General features: G+C 38.8%; 3 protein-coding genes across 3 annotated transcripts; 1 reads left to right on the top strand and 2 right to left on the bottom strand.

The window, feature by feature from the left end:
- Positions 1-1,586: 1,586 nt before the first annotated feature.
- Positions 1,587-6,052, bottom strand: LOC121508757 (mpv17-like protein). The gene is made up of 4 exons (XM_041785829.1): positions 5,437-6,052; positions 4,588-4,658; positions 4,144-4,173; positions 1,587-2,336 (listed from the first exon to the last, which is right to left on the bottom strand). Exons 1-4 carry the CDS (start codon positions 5,738-5,740, stop codon positions 2,094-2,096), a joined length of 648 nt encoding a protein of 215 aa, XP_041641763.1. The 5' UTR covers positions 5,741-6,052; the 3' UTR covers positions 1,587-2,093.
- Positions 6,053-6,369: 317 nt separating this feature from the next.
- On the bottom strand, positions 6,370-11,051 carry ntan1 (N-terminal asparagine amidase). Its single transcript, XM_041784252.1, has 10 exons — positions 10,818-11,051; positions 10,349-10,451; positions 9,002-9,067; positions 8,796-8,904; positions 8,642-8,715; positions 8,489-8,542; positions 8,330-8,383; positions 8,141-8,238; positions 7,735-7,848; positions 6,370-7,570 (listed from the first exon to the last, which is right to left on the bottom strand). Exons 1-10 carry the CDS (start codon positions 10,896-10,898, stop codon positions 7,400-7,402), a joined length of 924 nt encoding a protein of 307 aa, XP_041640186.1. The 5' UTR covers positions 10,899-11,051; the 3' UTR covers positions 6,370-7,399.
- Positions 11,052-11,249: 198 nt separating this feature from the next.
- On the top strand, positions 11,250-20,569 carry LOC121508786 (probable ATP-dependent RNA helicase DDX17). The gene is made up of 13 exons (XM_041785871.1): positions 11,250-11,535; positions 13,492-13,651; positions 14,153-14,249; positions 14,561-14,694; positions 14,798-14,863; positions 14,957-15,098; positions 15,579-15,739; positions 15,863-16,035; positions 16,201-16,311; positions 16,471-16,532; positions 16,740-16,799; positions 18,831-19,067; positions 19,164-20,569. The coding sequence occupies exons 1-13, from the start codon at positions 11,483-11,485 to the stop codon at positions 19,646-19,648; spliced, it is 1,941 nt and encodes a 646-aa protein (XP_041641805.1). The 5' UTR covers positions 11,250-11,482; the 3' UTR covers positions 19,649-20,569.
- Positions 20,570-21,090: the final 521 nt, after the last annotated feature.

Here is a 21,090-nt window from a genome sequence, read left to right as displayed (position 1 = left end):
ACATTTGTAAAAGAATGGGTTGCTCTCAGGAGCTCAGTGAATTCCAGCGTTGTACTGTGATAGGATGCCACTTGTGCAACAAGTCCAGTTGTGAAATTTCCTCGCTCCTAAATATTTCACAGTCAACTATCAGTGGCATCATAACAAAGTGGAAGTGATTGGGAATGACAGCAACTCAGCCACGATGTGGTAAGCCATGTAAAATGACGGAGCAGGGTCAGTGAATGCTGAGGCGCATACTACACAGAGGTCGCCAACTTTCTGCAGAGTCAATCGCTACAGACCTCCAAACTTCATGTGACCTTCAGATTAGCTCAATAACAGTGCGTAGAGAGCTTCATGGAATGGGTTTCCATGGACGAGCAGCTGCATCCAAGCCGTACATAACCAAGTGCAATGCAAAGCATCGGATGCAGTGGTGTATAGCAAGCCGCCACTGGACTCTAGAGCAGTGGACACGTGTTCTCTGGAGTGATGAATTGCACTTCTCCATCTGGCAATCTGATGGACGAGTCTGTATTTGGCGGTCGCCAGGAGAACAGTACTTGTCTGACTGCATTGTGCCATGTGTAAAGTTTGGTGGAGGGGGGATTATGGTGTGGGGTTGTTCTTCAGGAGCTGGGCTTGGCCCCTTAGTTCCAGTGAAAGGAAATCTAAATGCTTCAGCATACCAAGAGATTTTTGACAATTCCATACTCCCAACTTTGAGGGAATAGTTTGGGGATGGCCCCTTCCTGTTCCAACATGACTGCACCACTGCAGTCATGTTGGAACCTCCATCACCAAAACAGCCTTTTACCACCTAAAAAACATTTCTAAACTCAGGTCATTCATGTCTCAATCTGATTCTGAAAAACTGGTTCACACATTCATATCCAACAGACTTGATTACTGTAACACCCTCTATACTGGACTCCCTAAAAAGACCATAAACCAACTCCAACTAGTGAAGCTTGAGTGTAAACAAGAATGAAGAAAATGGAACACATCACGCCAATTCTGAAAAATCTTCACCGGCTTCCAGTCCAATACAGGATTAACTATAAAATTCTGCTTCTTGTTTACAAATCTTTGAATTGTATGGCACCTCAATACTTTTCTGACCTGCTCACAGGCTATAATCCTGTCAGATCACTAAGATCTTCAGGTATGGGCCTCCTCAATGTACCTAAAGTTAGAGGTAAATCTGGTGAAGGAGCATTTAGTTATTATGGTGCTGTCCTATGGAACAAGCTGCCAGCTGACCTGAGAGCTCTTTTAAGAGTGCTCTGAAAACATTGCTTTTTTCTCATGCCTTTAACTGTTAGACCTGCAGTATTTTGGCATTCTTGGATATGTTGTCCTGAAAGAAAGAACAACATAAGCTGTATTGTATATGTGCATTCTGTGTTTATGAGTGTGTGTGGGGTGTAGGGATGGGGGTGGATGGGTGTGTGTGTGTGTGTGTGTGTGGGGATTGTTCAATTTTTGTTGCTTTTACTGTTTGTTTTTATCTTGTGTAAAGCACATTGAGTCTACATTTGAATGAAATGTGCTGTATAAATAAAACTGAACTGAATTGAATTGAATATGGATTAAGAACGGGATGTCACTTAAGTTCATATGCGAGTCCAGGCAGGTGAGCGAATACTTTTGACAATATAGTGTCGCTTCTATACCAGGCAAAACTGTTCTCAGAGATCAGTGCAACACCATGAAGCTTGGTTCAGCTGAATAATTTCACACAGTATGTTCTAAATGTGAGGATACAATTCTGCATGTATGATACAAAGAAGGGAAACCAACAAAAAACCCTAATGACGGCTTACTACAACATAAAGGAGGGCTGAACTGTATTTCCCTTACAGTTGATATGATGTATAAATATTGAAAAAATAGACTGTTCATTCCATTCAAGTTTCTGCACTGTTTCCTGAATCATCTTACAGCATCATAAGAAAGCACATTCTTATTTAATGAGACATAACTGTAACCGTGGCAGTGATAGTGCATCATTAGCTTTCAGGCATAACTGCTGCCCACTGGACCAGCTGTCTGTTGTTCTGGCTTTTTCTGTATACATTGAGTCTTTCTCCATCACACAATGACTCATTTCACTTCTGAGCAGGCTTAGATGCTACTGTTGCCTCTTTGGGAGTATTCATCTCTTTGGAGTTTGAGTTCTCCTTTGTGGATTCTACTTCACTCTCTTTGGGAGGAAACATCCATGCTAGAGCAGCACCAGCTGTGCCATCACCGCTCTGACGAGAAAAGCAAAGAAAGGTGGCCCATACAAAGGCACAGCAGCCAGTGAAGGTGGTCCGCACATACAGAGGCACCAAGGCAAAGTTCAGAAACTAAGAGGGACAGAAATAAATCCATATCAGCATACAAGTACATATCATTACTGTTATATATCTGAACTAGTATCTGAGTAAATCATGCCTATACAGTTTTCTTGTGATGTTTTTTACAGAGACTATACTCAAAGTATTAAAAGAATGTAATTTTATCAGTTATCTTTCTTTGTTAAGTAATATCACACAGGAGGTTTTATTCCTCTGAATATCGGCATGGCAGTGGTCCAGTCATTAACAGGGCATGCACGCTGAGTGCTACTAGTGCATCTCAAAAAATTAGAATATCATGAAAAAGTTCAATATTTTTTGTCACTCTTTTCTGAAAGTGGAACCAATATATTATATAGACTCATTACACACAGAGTGAAGTATTTCAAGCTTTTATTTCTTGAAATGTTGGTGATTATGGCTTACAGATAAGAAAACCCAGAATTAAGTGTCTCCAAAAATTAGAATATTACATAAAATCAATTTAAAAAAGGATATTTTAAACAGAAATGTCAGGCTTCTGAAAAGCATGTGCATTTCTATGCCTTCAATACTTGGTTGGGCCTCCTTTTGTATAAACTACTGCATCAATGCAGCATGGCATGGAGGCAATCAGCCTGTGGCACTGCTCAGGTGTAATGAAAGCCCACAATGCTTTGATAGCGGCCTTCAGGTCATCTGCATTGTTGAGTCTCATGTCTCTCATCTTCCTCTTGACAATACTCCATAGATTCTCTATGGGGTTTAGGTCAGGTGAGTTTGCTGACCAATCAAGCACAGTAACACCATGGTCACTGAAGCAGCTTTTTGTACCTTTGGCAGTATGGGCAGGTGCCAACTCCTGCTGGAAAATGAAATCAGCATCTCCATGGTGCTTGTCAGCAGAAGGAAGCATGAAGTGCTCTAAAATGTCCTGGTAGATGGCTTCGTTGACTGTGGACTTCAGAAAACACAGTGGACCAACACCAGCAGATGCCATGGCAGCCCAAATCATCACTGACGTGACAAGCAATGTGGATTCTGTGCCTTTCCACTCTTCCTCCAGACTCTGGGACCTTGAATCCAAGTTGCTTGAAGTCTAGTGTGAAGTCTCCACAGTCAGTGATGACTGACACCATGGAGATGTTCCACTTGCAGAAATGAGTGACAAAAAATATTGAACTTTTCATGATATTCTAATTTTTTGAGATGCACTAGTATGTGCTGATATTGACTCTGGATGCACAACCCCAAGTGTGATGTCATTTTGTATGTATAAATTTTGCTCTGCAGAGACAATTAGTTCCTCTAATGCTTCTACTTAAAATGCAAGTAGTGAAAGAGCTTGACAAGTTACTGCACTTGACTGTGTGATTCACACATACCAGCAAATCAAAACTAAGACTGCTGCTGTAATGCTTTCTTGCCACTCCTCAGAACACCTTCAGAAGAGTGATACACAGAAAAGTTAAAAGCCCCAGCTCCTGTGAAATGCTTTTTGTCTGATGGAATCAGAAGTGACAGATATAGGATAGCAATTTTGAAATATGTCCAGTATTTTCAGGGCTGCACTACTGAACACCTAAATTCTAAATTCATCATAATATAAAATATCCACATATTTTAAGCATAAAAGCTATCAAAATTGAACCAAAACTCAAGACAATCTATGCTCAGATGTCATCAGAAGGTATTTGATCAGGTTTACCAAAATGATGTGAAATGTAACTTAAAATTCATGTCCATTAGTCAGCATTTTATTTTAGATGGTCTCAACTATGTATTGGTGCTGAAAGTTAAAAATTAACATCAAAGACTGGTCAAAATTCATATTTACCTGCATAAATGGCCAGAACATTAGCCCTGTCTGAAAGAAAAACAACAGAAAGCAAGTAACTCATCAGAAGACATACAAAACAAAGTAAACGTCCATACAGCGGAAAACTATGAGGACAGAAATCTTTTGTTACGTGATCATTCACTATTGAGAGAGATATGTGTGATATCAGATTACTTCATTAGGAGAGGACTCAACAGAGCTTTTCTAAAAGCAAATTCAGAAAATGATTAAATCACTGTTTTTACAGAAAATACCGGTTCAGTGTTCATTCACTGTATTCAAAAACTGTTGTAGATTGATCTTGGCATATTTGATATTCTTCCTTTAAGATAATACCACAAGGTAAATGTCATATCAATGCTAACGCCACATTTCAGTGGTACACCCTGAAAGTTAACAATGAAAAATAAGCCATGACAGCATGTTTATGCTTCTACTCACCTTATATGTGTTAAGGAATTTTTCTCTCCAGTCTTCTGTTATGTCCTCCTTGCCCTCCAAGAAGCTGACTCCTGGGTGACAGAAACATGGATGAGAGGCCATATATTGTGCCTGTGATTTGTCTGGTGCAGAGTTCATAGACAGCAAAGACTCTCATAGACAACAAGAAAACAGATTTTTATGTATTTCTGATGCAATAAGTAAAAGGAATGTTATCGCAACAGCAAATGTCATGATTTGTAAAGCTGAAATATCGGTAATGAAACCTGCAACAGTGCCATGTTAAGCAAATAATTTGTATATTGTTTCAATCAAGCTACATGATTATAGAATATATTCAGTGCAATTTTTCAGTTATTGTGTTTTTCTGGTTTTCCTTCTGCTTTATTGGCGTCATTTTGGGGTGGGGATGGGGGGGGGGTCTAAATGTAAGGCCATTCTGTAGGTCAAAAGTTCCTCTTAGGCACAAACTAAAATTACGCACGCTATATATGGACATGTTTAGGAAATCAGACACGATACTGGCAAAGTAACTGTCTAATTTCATACCTCCCTAGACAAAGCAATAAACGTCTGAAAAGACTGTCAAAATCACTTTAATCTGCAAATAGTCAATATAGCAACTCTGTGAAGTGATGTCTTTCATGTGACCTCCACCAGCAAGAACGACTGCAGATCGTCACTCTACAAGATAGGAGCACTGAATAGACTAGGTCAAGTTACAAATTGACAGATATGTGATCTGTTGGGAAGTTAACTATTAACTCTCCGGCACTGTTCCTCGGGGAGCTATGGCAGCAGGGCGACTGTCAGAAGTTGGCTACCCCTACTGTTCTACCCCCCACTAACCTGTGTAGAATACGCTCGTAGCCAGGGGTGCCGCTGTAGTCTGGTCAAGCAACAGCTTCTTCATCACCATCCCGGCAGAATTCCCAGGAAACCTCCGCTCAAGGAACCGCATCCAGAAAAAATTGAAGTTGCCATGGAAACTGAATGCGACCACGGCGACGTTACGTGTATGTCTCCAATCCATTTTCTCCCTGTGTGAGAACCATTGGTGGACGAAGTCCCCTCCAGCGAACAGACAGCCATACAGAGTAACGTTGGTGACCCACGGAAAACGTCGGACATGTTTCAGAAATGCCTTTCGCATTATTTTACTGTTTATCGCAAGCTGGCTTTTTAGGGTGTGTAAAATGTCAACCTTGATTAGCTTAGTTTTCTAGATAACCTTGTAAGAGAACGTTACAGGCGTCATCTCCGTTTGGAGGTCTTCGTGGCATCACAAATATTGTACATTTTCGACCTGCCACGATGAAAAAGGCTTATGGAGCTTATTAAAACGATATTATAGTTTCCTTGAATAATGAATGTGAAAGCGCTACACTATATCATATAGGATATTGTGAGATACTTGCTTGTCTTGCACCAACCGACACCCGGCACGGGACTGCGAACCATCCGCTGTTCGGGTCCCTTCATCCTGCGTAAAATCACTACGCCCCTTTTACGTAACAAAGGAGTCACAGTGGAGGGTGGAGCAAACCTCAATACTCCGTAAAACCACGACAGCTCAGTGTGAAACAGTTACCTACCACTGACAGACCATGGTGTTAATTTTTGCCTAAGTTGACTTTGCGTCTGATGGTTAATGTCTTATTTCACACTGTAATGTAAAGGGACAAAGAAGTCACCTAAACCCCCATCTATTTAAAATAGTAAACATCAATATTTGAATTTCGTCGATTCCCCTAGAAAAATGCAAAGGAAATTGGGACTAAGAGTGGTTATTTACATTTATTAACAGTTTGTTCACAAGTTGCAATAAGTTGCCCTTAAAACTATATATACGCTGCCAACTTCAGAACAGCACAGCTAATGAAAGGCCTTTTACATGAATTTTTACATTCTTAACATAAAAAAGTATAATTATAGTTTGATAAATCAGTAGGAATTCATAACCTCCCTTTCGGAAGCTCATTATACAATTTTCAAATGCAGTTTTGTAGAACACACATAATAGCCCGGTTTACAGTAGTATATACAATAGAGATATACATCATGTGACAAATAAATTGTTCCAATCTCATCAGTAAGGTGCATTTTTAGGCAAAATAACTTTAATTACTCAACAAAGCAGACCCAACACACTGTTTGCCCCATAGTGCTTAAAATGAAATATAAATTTTTAATTTTTCTTAGTGTGAGTTCCCCATTTTTCATTAGCCCATAACAATAAGTCAGGTTGAATATAAAAGGATTTAACATGTTTTATATGTTGCATTAGCCAATTGACTGAACATATAAAGGCAATTCAATAAGATTAGTTTTTTTGCAAGTTTGCTGACTAATCTAAATAATGGATACGTGCAACTTGAATGGTAGAAAACTAAAGTTTAATGTAGTTTTTGGCTACATTAGATAAAAAATGATTAGTATGACCTTTGAGTTGGGCATAAGACAAAGTTAATTACTTCTTTCAGTAGCCAGACAAGCAAAGCATAGTAGGTCATTAACCTAGACTGACTGCAGCACTGTAGATGATGTAAAATGCAGACTACGAACTTACAGGAGTTTAAAAACTGTTACAAAACAGAATCCCTTGTATTTCCTCAGTTCTCCCTATCTCGTCAGAAAAAAAGTCAGGAGAGTCACACAACATAATCATGGTCCAGTGTGCATTTCCCTCCATATTAAGACACAATGAACAAAAAGCAGACACTGAGTGGATGGGTCACAGTGTATCCTATGAGCTGAGAGGCAAAATAGGCAAGTTCCATGTTAAGGTTGAGTGAACGTGAAGATATCTGCTCTATGATGGGTCAGCCCTCTCCCAGTCCCCCAAGTTAGTCCTGTGGTAAAACTGTGGCTGACCACCAGGGAAAAGGTTATCAGAGCTGGGGTGTTCTAAGAGAAACTGGATGGTGGACTTCATGTGCTGGACGAAGTGTGGTGGCTCAGCCATCGGAGAGGTGGATAGGTACTATGCACAAGAGAAAAACATAACAGTTTAGGGATGTACATCTATTGCAACATGCTTTTGGAGAAAACAGTGGCCCTGAATCAAGAATGAAAAAGAAGATATTTGGATATCAAAGGGTGAAGAAGGTAACATTGTTGTAGTATTTTTCTACAAATTACCTTTACCTTTAAAATAGTGTCGTCATTTTGTGACAACCAGAAGGCAATATCCAGATTTGGAGACCATTTGCAAGGGCCAATCGTGACAAGTCCCCGTTTTGAGTCATATACATCAGCCATCTTTAAGAGGAAAAAAGTCAACATTTATTTCATTAAAATCTGTAAACTTTGATTTTTTTTCCCTCACAGATTTACCAAACAAAGACAATAAACATACCACTTTTGAGGATCTTTCCTAAATCAATACTCTGTTTGTTTTGGATTCTAATCCTAACCCTATAAGAATACTTAAACATGTGTTTCTTTTTAAATTAAATAAAGAGATTAGGAAAGGTTCTCTCTTTGCCCTTGGAGTGTTTTCCATTAACAGAAAGAGTCCACACACAGAAGGTATATTTTTAATTTATATCACCTTTCCCCCAGTGAAGGTCCTTGCTGAACGCAATTGTTCTGCTGGTCCTTTATGAGAGAATGATGAAGGGAACACATCCCCTGTTTTGACATTTACACCTGGGCAGGAACAGACAGAGACACCATAAAGTAAATGGCACATGGCATAAAAGGACTCCATCTCTCACTCTATGACCCATTCATCACTTACCTAGTCCATAGACAATAGGCCTGTGTGTCCCATCAACGATTATGTCATTCAGTTCTATGAAAAAAGAAAAATAAAGCTTAGTCATAGGTATGACCAGAAAATTCAATTATTCTGTTCAACAGACAAAAAAGAAACATTTTAAAGTGTTTTATAAGTTGCCTGTGACACAGCATGTTTCCAGATGGATATCTTCTTTCTGTTTCTGGAATGCTGCTGTAAATTCAAAGTTGGAAGAAGAAAAGAAAATTACAAAAGTTTAGCAAAGGATACTGCAAGGATTATTTAAAAAAGACCTTATTTAAAAGACTATACCTAGAATGCTATGGCTGAGTTTGTGGGATGTTTTTGTCTCATCATTAAATCCCCCTACAAGGTGGAGCTCAAATCTGCAAAAAGAAAGCAAAAGAAAACATATGACACAACTCTTGAATAGAAAGTGTGTAATGTTTGTTTTTGTGTCTCATACCTTCCCTCCTTACAGGCATTACTAAGTGAAGAGACAGCTTTTACAAGGAGGGGGACTTCAGACCAGGTACTGGAACCATCACAGTGAGCAAGGCAAACAGCTCCACTTCCTGAGAAATAATGAAATTCAAATATGGCAGACCTAAAAAATGTCATCCATGACTGTATACATGATCAGAAAAGGCCAATAGACAATAGGAATGTTACCAGTGTGTCGCAGCACAACTAAATGGCAAGTGGTGGCATCGTCAGATCCGATCACTGAAACACTGCCTGTGTTGGGTGCAAAAATAACATTTATTTCATTTTGATCACAAATATTTATCCTAATGTACTACATGGGTGTTAAATTCAAACAAAAGTTGTACTTGTAGAATTTCATACCAAACCACCCATTCAAGTGTGTGTGTCCATTTTTTTCTTGAAGTTAAAAGTATGTTTTAATAAAATTCTTCTCATCCCTCATTGATCTATAAAACTTGATTCGTCATTGCACTCTAATCATCCAATGTTTTGAAAGAAGCAGACATTTACCATGTAAGAACTAAAAAGTGATTTGGATAACAGTCATGACAGAAGAGCTATCCTAGCATATTATAGTTTTTGGTAGCAGAAAAAATCAGGGTGGGACAATAGTGTTTCAACAAATGTTTATGAGTTTACTTATCCTGAGTCAATGTCTTTAGAAACCTGTGTAAAGCTGCTATTTGGTGGTTCTCGGATGTTGGCAACCTTGATACTTCTTTCTCCAAGTAGCAGGTGATAGTTTGTATCATTCCTGATAGTCACAGTGGCACAAGTCTAAAAACTGTATGCAACATGGGATCTTGGGACTTGTAACCGCAAAGAGATGTCTCCCAGTGACTTTCCCATCTTGTTTAAGTCTGAGATTCTTTGGTTTTTGGACTCATGCAAAGTTCTTTAGACTTTCACAAGCAAACGTATGACTGAGTCCAATGAGTACAAGAAACAAGACCTGTTAAATTAGGATCAGAGGAGTCATTTAGAGTCATCTAATAATTAGGTTTTGCATCTCATTATTATGCAAAATCCTGGTATGAAAAAGGCAATGGAAATCACAAGCACATTTCAGCTCCACAACGTATTGTGGGGGCTAGGAATAAGGTGTATACATTTTAAAAATTATAATTTTTCACTACGGGATATTGTCACACCCATTTTTGTCTTGTCTATCAAAAGTCATTTGATACATACATAGAAGCAAAACGATTGTATAACAAATACATATGTTCCATTAATTTCATCACAGATAATCAAGACTTGTAAGAAAGTTGATTAATGTTGGGTCTTTGTAAATAATAAAACAAAGTATACAGTCCAGACCTGCTCTTTCTTTAGTAAAGTGTCTTGGGATAGCATCTGTTTGGAGTTGGTTCAATACAAGTTAAGACTGACTGAATGATTATTATTTTAAAGATGTAGAAAAACTTTAGACCACAACTGTGTATAAATGTATGTAAAGTACAGTATGTCTGTATGTAGATAAGAAAGAGAAAGGTTGATGATTGATTGCAATCATTAGAGTCTACTCACTGTCTGATGGGGTTGTTGCAGCAAACTCTCTTTGTTGGACATACAAGAGGCACTTTGGGTCAACATCAACAAGGGGCTTGGACCGGAAGGTTCTTGCACTTTCCTGTGAAATTGCAACGGGTTACATCAACTGTTAATACGGATATACGCCTTATTGGCTTTTATCTATACCCATACTAAAAAAAAAAATCACTTGATTATTTCAAAACTCTTGTAGTGTCGTGAAGGTATGTGTCCTCTGACGGAGACATGTATGCACTGACAATTCTTTGAATCAAAGGTCCCTGTCTTAATCATCCCTTACTCATGTACGTCTAAAAAATGTTACCATCTGACCAAATTATAAATGTATCGCTATTTCGTTTAAGTACTAGCTATCATAACATGATTATTTACAGAATAATAGTGTAAACAAGTGACAGCTGCTAGCCCTTCGAGCTATATTTAGCTCTTCGTTCAGGACACAAACCTGTAAATGTGGAAATCTGTCGAACAGTTCCGCTGTTGAGCTAATGCGACCTACTCCTCTGTTTTCAATAAACAAAGGCATTTCCTAAACCTAAGTGATTCCCTCTTTGATATCAACTCGTTGACATTATACTACTACAAGACACGCATCTTCATACTTCTATTATCTATTCAACTGTATACACATAGTTTTAGCCATTTCCGTTTTACACCGTCAACCCGTCAGTGGCATAGCGCTTCCTGGGCGTCTTCTTCTACTGTTTAAAGAGAAAGTGCCTCACAGTTTCTGACACTTCGCCATCTACCGTCAAAAAACACGAACGTTTCTCCGAGTTATATTCACTATTACTGCATAGAGATTTTTTTTACGCAAACCCCATGTGTCGGGACTAATTTACGTAGAATTACTAGCTAAACTTACGTTGGTAAAGAGGGCAGGGAGGGAAGGCGCTGTGCGGCCGTGTAGCGAGCGACGCTTTATACAATTATCGTTTGTCAAAATCCTTATCTAAGCAAAACCATTGTCTAAACTACCGCGAATATTAGCTTTGTCACTGAGAATTGAGTTTATTTTTTAGTTAATAGCAGGGCTCATCGTAAACCAATCGTCCTTAAACGTCGAAGCTTACGGTGCAAACACAGAGGAGAGGTTTGTTTCTCGTCAACATGAGAGGGAGTTCGTCCTATGACGACAGGGACAGGGACCGTGGGAGAGACAGGTAAGGTTTAGGCGGTATATGGAAACAATGCTCGTATTTACTGCAACGTTTAGTATTACAAGGTGTAGACATCACTGAAAGTTGGATACTAAGCTAACTGTTTTAAGACCCCGCGCTTTCAGTTGTCGGCCTGTACATTCCAAACGAAAGCAAACTCCCAATTCTCTCTTTTAGAATGACTTTGGGGTTATTCATATTTAAAGTAACTCACATTATACATATAGTACACCAGTAAAAATACACCGTTGTACGGACGACATTATTAAGCAAGTGCAACACTGTAAGAGGAAAAAGATGGCGCTAGGATAAAGGTTCGGTTTTCACTTCAGTCTGTTGACTGTAGGATAAACAAAGGTTTGCTTAGAGATCAGAAGTTTCCACATTATAATCTATTTCCCAAGAAAAAATCTCTCGATGTAGCGTAATAATTACTATGTGAAAGATAGCCATGGCTTAAGTTTTCAGAACCAAAGTGCGAATCCTGTCGAGCATTAGCGAACAAACGCTAGCGAATAGATCGTGAGTTTCAGTATGTTATAATCCTAAAGTTATAACCTCTCTGTGGGAAATGTTCTTGATGTATCGTTATAATGGCTAAGTAAATTATAAAGTCGTGGTTAAATGTATGTATGTTGAATCAAAAAGTCAACCCTCGAGCAGTGGCGGGTCTTGCAGCTGCAGGGCCCTAGGCGAACACATGAACGCCCCCTTACATCCATTGTTTCTTTCCTTGTAAAGTCCTATGTATCAAGAAAGTCTTACGCGTAACTTGATGTTAAACAAACCTAAAATGACTGTATCACTTTGTGTTTTAACAGAAAATGTCCAGGTTGATTTCAAAATGTTGATTTGGAGGCTCTAAATAGGCATTAGGTGACCAGACAACACCAGAGCTATGTGATAACTATATTTGCATCTTAATCTTTACAAATGTATACAAATGTAAAAATAAATGAATATAACACTTCACAAAATAATGTAAAGTGTTTATTTATAGAAAAAAATAAAGGTATTGAGTTTATTCATATAAATTGAAAATACAGCTTAGTTTTTCTTTAAGTATACAAATCACAATTTTCTAAAAAAAATTCCATTTTGAATTTTTTGCCTTTTTTTTTTTTTTTATCTTTGGCAATGTTTTACCAATCAAAACGATTTAAAACATTGCCAAAGATGTTTGTTTGTTGATATATTTGTATAACATTATGGAATAATTGGAAAAATAACAGTTCCACCAAATTTATTGTTATTGATGTTTTTCAGATGAAAAGGTAAATATTGATACTGTAGTTCACATAGATATTTAAATTTTATGTAAGGTTTTTTTCAAGCTTTATTGCCACTGTTACATCACCAAGTGTGATTCATGTTGCACATTTTCAATGAGAGTGTAAACTCCATTTGAATTGTTAACTGTTAGAAGACAGGATGATGCAGGAGAGAGACGGTTAAGTTATTTATATGTTCAGAGCGCCCAGGCAATTGCATACCTTTGCCTAATGTCTGCCCCTGCCCTTGAGCCTTGTAGGCTGAACTCTGGTAATATTTCAGCCAAATTGCTTCATTGAAAATAATAATACTGTTTAAGTAGCCATATTACGACACATAAATTGGACATGATAACTTACAAATGTAAATTAGTGGCAATGTGGGTTTATAGTATGTATATACAGTATAATTCTATTGCACAGTCTAGTGCTTGTAGATAAGAAATTTAAAAAACTGAAGGACAAATTGCATCAAAACAGCCATAAATTTAAAACTATGTTTAAAATTATACAAAAAGAGATATGTAATATGAAAGTAACATAAACACACACCTAAAGGCTGTATTAATTATTTTCAGTTAAAAGCCCTGGTTTGGTATACAAACAACTCTGAAACACACACCAGATTGTTACAATATGTGTGTCTAATTTTCACTCAGATCACATCTCTTGATCCTTATCTTCTAAGACCTAGGTTTGGGGCCATGAGTGGTCGCAGTGGCCCCCCACCAATGAAGTTTGGGAATCCAGGTGAACGTTTGCGTAAGAAAAGATGGAACCTGGATGAACTGCCAAAATTTGAAAAGAACTTCTATGCTGAACATCCTGAGCTCCAACGTATGAGTCAGGTAAATTCTCATAATTCTCTTTGTATTTTAAAGCTAACATAAACGGTTAGCTTTGATAATTTCCCTGTAGTTTTTGTGTGGCTATTTGTCAAAAACAAAAAGTTGTTCTAAGAAAAAGGGGGTTACTTTACTTTTGCACTGTTCCAACTTGTTTGTGTGCAGGAAACAAAAAAATGTAATGTCCATGACTTACTCTAAGTTCATTCATTAAGATCAAACAAACAACACATATTTTTGTGTTGCATCTCACTGACGCATGTCCCCATCATGATACATGAACTCAAATTGCATTCTTAGTACCTTTATGTAATTTCTACCAGACTATTGAATGGCAGTGTGCTTATAGTCAAAAAACAAAGTGCTGTACTCAGGCTAGATACAAGCAGTTTTAAGGAATAAAACTGAAACTCGTGTGTAAAAGAAGCCAAATACAAAATATGTCTGTAAATCTTTGATACACAATGCCTAATGTATTTTTCCCTCTTTTTTCAATGTGCCCAGTTTGAAATGGAGGAGTTTCGCCGAAAGAAAGAGATCACTATCAGGGGATCTGGTTGCCCAAAAGCCATCACAGCTTTTCACCAGGCTCAATTTCCTCGTAAGGATAAACATCTAAAGCTACAGTATTATTTAAAAATCCCTACTAAACATTAGTACATAAAAACATAAGTTAGTCCCCCACACACCATGGACTTTGAAAGCAAAATTTAGTCTGAACCCTTTTAAATGGCTTATTTAAAACTAAACAGAACAACTGATGTGCCCAACTAAATGTCCAATTCACAGGAAAAAGGGGTTTATCTAGAGAAGAACCATGTTTTATGGATGGCCCTTGTCATAATATGAGAGATGGAAAGCTTTCCAGCAGTGTAACTGTCTTGTTGACTGTGCCCCTCATTCTCCTTTAAGAGTATGTGATGGATGTGTTGATGCACCAGAATTTCAAGGAACCTACAGCCATCCAATGTCAGGGCTTCCCAGTGGCCCTGAGCGGCAGGGACATGGTGGGAATTGCACAGACTGGCTCTGGAAAAACACTGGCTGTAAGTGTGCCTGGCCATCAGTCTGCTAATGACTTTTATAGGATATGTGTTTGGAAAACTTTTTAATATTTCTGTTAACAAGGTATGTTTTTGTTCCCCTCAGTATCTTCTTCCTGCTATAGTACATATCAACCACCAGCCCTATCTGGAGAGGGGGGATGGTCCAATAGTAAGTAGGCACAATTCCATCTGTACTACAATAGTACAGGCATGACATCAGTCTGAAAGACATACCATGTGCCTCTTCTGCATCTCTTCATAGTGTCTTGTCCTGGCCCCAACCAGAGAGCTGGCTCAGCAGGTTCAGCAGGTGGCATATGACTATGGCAAGTCTTCCCGTATTAAAAGCACATGTGTCTATGGTGGAGCACCTAAAGGACCGCAGATTCGAGATCTGGAGAGGGGTGGGTATGGTTGTGAAAGGGCATTGCCAATAGTAGACTTAGAGTTTTAATGAAAAAATGAGATAGCAATAATAATGTTCAGTTATTACTTGTGTACCGTCAAATACTTTCATTTCTTTGTAAGTGTAATTTTCCAAAATGTGGTTGTGCAATTGTGGTGGGAAGAAAAAAAATAGTGCTGTATTGTATTTAACTCATACCAAAACAAAGAGTTCTGTCTGGGTATGTCAATAAAATAATCATGTATAGACATAATTTCACTATTTCATGTGTGAGTAGAATTTCACAGCCTGTCTGGTACTTTAGTTCACACTGCTTATCCCTGTGTGTGATTGCTGAACTGCTTCCACAGAAAGTGTTGTTCAAGAACAAATTCAAAAACAATGAGAGCACAACCCTGATGCAATGTATTTCTTGTGTAGCAATAATATTTTTCTTTTTTCTCTTTCCTTCTTTGGATGACTGTTTTGGTGAGTGTAGGTGTTGAGATCTGTATTGCCACACCTGGTCGCCTCATTGACTTCCTGGAGGCTGGGAAAACAAACCTCAGGCGCTGCACCTACCTGGTGCTGGATGAGGCTGACCGCATGCTGGACATGGGCTTTGAACCACAGATTCGCAAGATCGTTGAACAAATCAGGGTAGGTCAGAACCTCAGTTATCAGGATGATTTTAGAGTGATCACTCTGACAAATGTTGGTAAGTTTTCAATTAAATCAGCAACAGTATATCTTTCTCTCGCTCTCTCTCTGTCCACCCTTTAGCCTGACAGACAGACTCTTATGTGGAGTGCTACCTGGCCTAAAGAGGTTCGGCAGCTTGCTGAGGACTTCCTTAGGGACTATGTCCAGATTAATGTTGGTGCTCTGGAGCTCAGTGCCAACCACAACATCCTGCAGATTGTCGATGTCTGCATGGAGACTGAAAAGGACCAAAAGTAATAAAAAAAGTTGAACAATATCTGACAAAGATTATACCGTTATATTATTGACTGCTGTTATACTGTTGTAGGGTTTTTACAGCACATCAGATTGTCTTTTCACACAGTTTAGACAAAGCTCAACACAGCTGATATGCTATGACTACCTCTCCTCATCTGCAGACTTTTTCAACTGATGGAAGAGATAATGGCAGAGAAAGAGAACAAAACCATCATTTTTGTGGAGACAAAGAAGCGTTGTGATGATCTTACAAGGAGGATGAGGCGGGATGGGTGAGGAATTACTATTTGCTCTGACGAAACATAATGGCAGTAGTTTCACACTGACTCAGGCATCATGCAAGTTTTAGATTAAATAATCTACTCAGAATGACCACTTTGTGTGTGTGTTTTTTTTGGGGGGGTGGGGGGGTGTTTTTTCTTCTTTTTTAGGTGGCCAGCCATGTGTATCCATGGAGACAAGAGCCAACCAGAAAGAGACTGGGTGCTTACAGGTAACAATGCTTGTAATGCATTGCTACAAATTTATTTCGGCATTATGTTGTAGTTCCTTTTCTTGACTCAGCCCAAGTTTAGCTGCCTAACCTTGTGGGCAAGTGAAAAATGTAGAATTGTGAAACTGCTTGAAGTTGACCCTAATCCTAATTTTCAAAGTGTGATTCTTCAAATATTAATTCAGATTTTTTTATTAATCCCTACAGAATTCCGTAGTGGTAAAGCTCCTATACTGATTGCTACCGATGTAGCCTCTCGTGGTCTGGGTATGTTTGCTGACACATGCGCACACACACATATTCACACAGTTGATGCTACTTGTTCTCTCACTTCATTGTCTCTCTTCGTATTATTTCTCAAATTTTCTGTGAATTTTATTTTTTCTGCAGTTTAACATACATGCATTTAATAAACCAAGTAAAAATATCAACAGTTAATTTAATGTATAAATTACAACTACAACTGTTCTTTTGGGCCTGTACTTTCAATTATCTGAAGAGAAGGTAAGTGAACAGCTCAAACTAACTTTATTTTGTAAAGTCAAATAATGAAATATGGGGTAAAAAAAGAGAACCAATTCTAACACAAGTACAGAAATGACCCTTCTGACTTTTGTCTGGTTGATTCTAAGTATATTTAAAAGCTTATACTGTTACATTTGACTTTAAGTGGTATCCCTTGAGGAATTTTCCAAAATATAAACCCCCATTTAAATACATAGAATGTCAGTAATCTAGTTTAAAAATTAAATAGAGGATGTAGTCATTATTCTTAAGCGTTTAACACAAAATTAAGTAAAGTATACTCCTTGTAAGGAACTCCCTTCTGTCATAAGCTCCAGTCCAGTTTGAAGGTCTCTTATCTGCTGGATTTATAGTCTGTTTCTTGTTACTGCAGTTAAAAAGCTACCTTCAACCGCGGGGCTCTTTGGCACGCTGCCTGAAAGGAGGTGTTGTTGGGGAAGATGATCCTGTGCACCTTTTCCTAGGCTTCTTTGTTGTGTCAATACAAATGAATGAAGATGCTGCTCATATTTTTTTAGTTTTGCAATGATTTAATTCTTTTTGCAGATCCATTTAAGTAGGACAGTTTATCGCTGGTCCACCAACTGGAAGGCTAGAATCACCAATTTGACATCTGATTTGTTGGCAGGATAAATGTGAGAAGAGGGGACAATTGAAGAGCCTTTGACTTGACCGTATCCTTGTTCTTTTTCCCCTCTTCTCTCTCAGGGTTTGGCAGCACACGGCAGCTGTATCAGTCTGCGCTGCTGTCACTGCCCACTCAGTCATGTTAAAGTAGAAGCTCAGCTAGTATTTAAAGGGTTTAAGTCCCTCTTATGCTTCATGGGTAACTAAGGTCCCCCTGCCCAGTATTGTTTGTAAATCCAACGAGCCTTCCTTGGGAGCAGCCTGAGGTGCCTGTATGTCTGCCCATCGGTCCGTCCCAAAGAGCAGACAGACAGGGGAGAGAGAGTTAGCCGGGCTCGTCTGGATCCAGTCCTGGCCAGGGTCTGAGGAGGGCTCTGCAATGCGGCGAGAGCGACAGAACCATCCGTTGTGTGTCTGTCTCTTGAGGTTAACGATTCTGCTCCCGTCTGACGTTGCTGGACGGGATGAATCCTGTCTCCCTCCCCCCTCAGCCCCTCCCTATAAACCAGGACTGATCGGGGGGACTGACTACCTATGTTAAAACAGCATGAAGGGGGTAAGTATGTCACCTCCCCTTTCTCTTAATTCCTCCACAAGCTCAATAGACATTTAGGTACTTCATCCTGCTCATATTTAAGTCAAAAGAATAACAGAGTTTTATGTAAGCTCATTATCATTCTTACATACACAAGTTTATGGTGGATTAATTTTTTTTCCCTCTGTTATGATGGGGGAAAAGGCACTTTAATTATCAGCAGTGCTGTCAGAGCCCCATGTCTCTGTAATAAGAAACAGACTCTTGTCTTCACACATTTGGACCTGTTAAGACATTGGTGTGATGACTATGAAACCAAAACATCACTCTTCAGACCTTGATGTCATGCTGACTACATTGCAAGTGAGCATGAAAACCTGGAGTCAAATTCAGTTTGTAGGATTTAAATCAGTTAAAGTGGTGATTTACCATAATGACTCATTAGAAGTCTGAAAAAGCAGGTAAGTAGAAAAGATTTTGTTGATATTCTTAATTTCTGACTTCAAATACTATTAAATAGATTTATCTTCTGGCTGTTTTTATCTACTATTGAAATTTGTCTTTTTTTCTTTCCTCCATGCTTTAAAATGGATTGATCTTTTTCTAAAAAGATGTGGAAGATGTCAAGTTCGTCATCAACTATGACTATCCCAATTCCTCTGAAGACTATGTGCATCGTATTGGCCGTACTGCACGCAGTACAAACAAGGGCACTGCGTACACCTTCTTCACTCCAGGGAACCTGCGACAGGCCCGAGATCTTGTCCGGGTATTGGCTGAGGCTCGGCAGGCCATCAACCCTAAACTTCTCCAGCTTGTCGAGTCAGGGCGTGGTGGAGGAGGAGGAGGTAAGAGGACTTTCACAGTCAGTCATGCTAGGATTTATTTGGGTACTTTTTGGACAACATAACTGAAGAGAGCTTGAAATTCATTTTATATTACAGGTGGCAGAATGCGTTACCGTGGCAGTAGCTCCAACAACCCTAATCTCATGTACCAAGATGAGTGTGATCGGCGCATGCGCTCTGGTGGTGGCGGTGGCAAGGACAGCCGCAGTAGCTTCAGCCGTGACAACCGCAATAGCCGTGATGGAGACCGCTCTTCTACCTCCTACAGAGATAGAAGCCGAGACCGAAGAGATAACTACAACTCTGGCTCAGATCAGTACCAGAGCTATAACAGCGGTGGGGGCTACAACTCTCGCAGTGGAGGCCAGTTGGCTGGAGGTGGAGGTAGGGATCAGCCAAACCAGCTGCAGGGTCCGTTTGTCCAGCCTCCTCCTCCGCCTCCACCATCAGGAGGGCCACAGCCTCTCATGGCCCAGCAGTTTGCTCTACCACAGCCACCGCTCATGGGCTTCATAGGGCAACCGCCTTATACCTTTTCCTCTCCACCACCTCCTCCGGGACCTCCACCTCCCCGGAAGTGAAATTATAACACATAATTGCTGAGTAAATTGGCTGTACTGCTATTCAGTTGTAACCATATTTTTTACATTGTTTCTACATCTCTGAGAAGCAGGGGTTTGAAATGGCATTTATCAAAGGAGGTAAGGGCTTACATTTTCTGTTTCTTCTGATCTCTGTAATACAAACCTTGTAGGATTTATATTTTTCTGTAGAAAGAAAACCTAGACTTATTCCTCATGATTTTTCACCCTGGATTGTCAGGCTCTTATTAGTCAGTGTTTCTCATTCGTGTGGCATGGAGGAACAACTTCCTTGTGTTGTCATTATCAGGGACACAGTACAGTTCATGCTTTAAAGTTAGGTGTATGAGGATTAAAAATTAGTTTGTCCTTAGGCTTCCATGGTACATGATATAGAGAGGTCTTCATGCAAAAAAGTTATTTTTGAAGGATAACTTCACATTCCAAATGTCAAATTTTTTGGGGGGTGACAACATCAAAATGATTTAACTTCAACTTGAATTGTTTGAGTTCTACTTAGGTTTCACTAAGCTATATATTCTAATAATGACAATTAAATCTGATGACTACATAGACACCAAGGCAATGTGTTTCCGTTACAGATATTCTTCTCTAATTTTAGTACCATATGAATATTTTCTTTTATTGTATGTAGGGTTAAGATGTGTTTTTTAATGCATGCCTATTCTTCCTATCCTGTAGCAAGTAAAAACTAATGCCTTTTTATACACTTTTAACTGCTTTATTCACACATTTTTACATAGGTCAGTTTATTCAAAAATTTCCCTTGCAGAGATTTGTCTGAATTACTTTTTGTTCCATTTTCTTTTATTGTGATATTTTTCTAATGTTTTCTCGATAAACGGATTGTAACAGTGTTTTCTTTGAATGACAAATAAAATCAGTTATGCATCAAATGAATTTATTGTGGAGTAAAATTTATTTGCTAAAATACATGTTTGGACATTCTGAACGTTTACCAATAGAATTTGCATGTGCAGTGCTTATACTGGTAAACATGCACAATGACCGAAGGGTTTTGTTGAGATGTGGCACAAACATTTCCTCCCTACCATTTTATTATTTTTGCCGGTTGTAATAATGTGGCAGAAGAGACCCAGATTGTTGTATTTCAGGGCTGGTCAAGCCTGACAGCATTGTATGCAAATGTGCTTAATAATATCAGACATTCTTGTGTAAAAGCTTAAATGTTTTGAAGTAATATATTTAATAAGATATTTATGTGTACAGAGAGAACACCACAATAGCTAAACTTTGTAGAATACTCTTTAAGGCACTTCAATTGTCAGGGATCTGATAAACACTCATCTGGCTTCCAAACATCATAACTAGATTGTTGTTTCTGTTCAGGGACCTTTACTGTAAATAGTTTTGACTCTGGGTCCATCAGTAATGCTATAAAGATCAAAGACTCTCTTGCA

Source organism: Cheilinus undulatus, linkage group 4 (genome assembly GCF_018320785.1).
Source record: "Cheilinus undulatus linkage group 4, ASM1832078v1, whole genome shotgun sequence".
Classification (NCBI taxonomy): domain Eukaryota; kingdom Metazoa; phylum Chordata; class Actinopteri; order Labriformes; family Labridae; genus Cheilinus; species Cheilinus undulatus.
Note: the sequence above shows the minus strand (reverse complement) of the source record. Positions and strands in the feature narration are given on the sequence as shown.